At 16.3% G+C, this 657-nt stretch overlaps 1 protein-coding gene across 1 annotated transcript; it reads left to right on the top strand.

Moving 5' to 3' along the window:
- Positions 1 to 134: 134 nt before the first annotated feature.
- Positions 135 to 657, top strand: PRSY57_0016600 (hypothetical protein; the record flags this gene model as incomplete). The annotated part of the gene is made up of 3 exons (XM_020114240.1): positions 135 to 191; positions 391 to 474; positions 651 to 657. Coding segments are annotated over 3 exons (148 nt in total), but the record flags the coding sequence as incomplete, so codon positions are not given.

Below are 657 nucleotides of genomic sequence, written 5' to 3'. Positions count from 1 at the left end.
TTCTACCTTTTTGTACACATTTTTATGAAACCAGAATTGTAGGTGTGCTATATATATATATATATATATATATGTTTAAAATATATGTATGCATTTTATTTTATTTTATTTTTTTTTTTTAGATAAATTATAAAATGACAAAAAGCATATGTGAATTACAAAATAAAAATTCTATTAGTACGGAATTGCTGGTAAGGACATGTTGAAATATGAAGATTACAAAATAATATATATACATTATATAATATAATTATATATATAAAATAATAATAATATTATAATTTTTACAACATAAGCGTTATTTAGTTTGATCTTCATTGTTTTGTTTTAATTAAAATATATTTATTTTTTTATTTATTCTCACTCATCTTTGATTTATTATTATCTTAGCAAGAAATCAAAAAAATGGAAAATGAATTAAAGAGGAAAAATGATGAATATGAAAAGTTAAATGCAAATTATAGAGAAATATATGTAAGCAAAAATAATAAAAATGAATAAATAAATATAAATAAATATATATATATATATATATATATATATTTGTGCTCATTACTATATGTATTATTAAATATATGATATTATTTGTCCTATTATTGTATCATTATTTAGTTTTCAATTTTTTAATTTTTTTAATATTTTTTTCGCAGGGATCTT

The sequence above is a fragment of the Plasmodium reichenowi genome, assembly GCF_001601855.1.
Source record: "Plasmodium reichenowi strain SY57 chromosome Unknown, whole genome shotgun sequence".
Classification (NCBI taxonomy): Eukaryota; Apicomplexa; class Aconoidasida; order Haemosporida; family Plasmodiidae; genus Plasmodium; species Plasmodium reichenowi.
The sequence above is the reverse complement of the archived record's forward strand: the minus strand, read 5'-3'. Positions and strand labels throughout refer to the sequence as shown.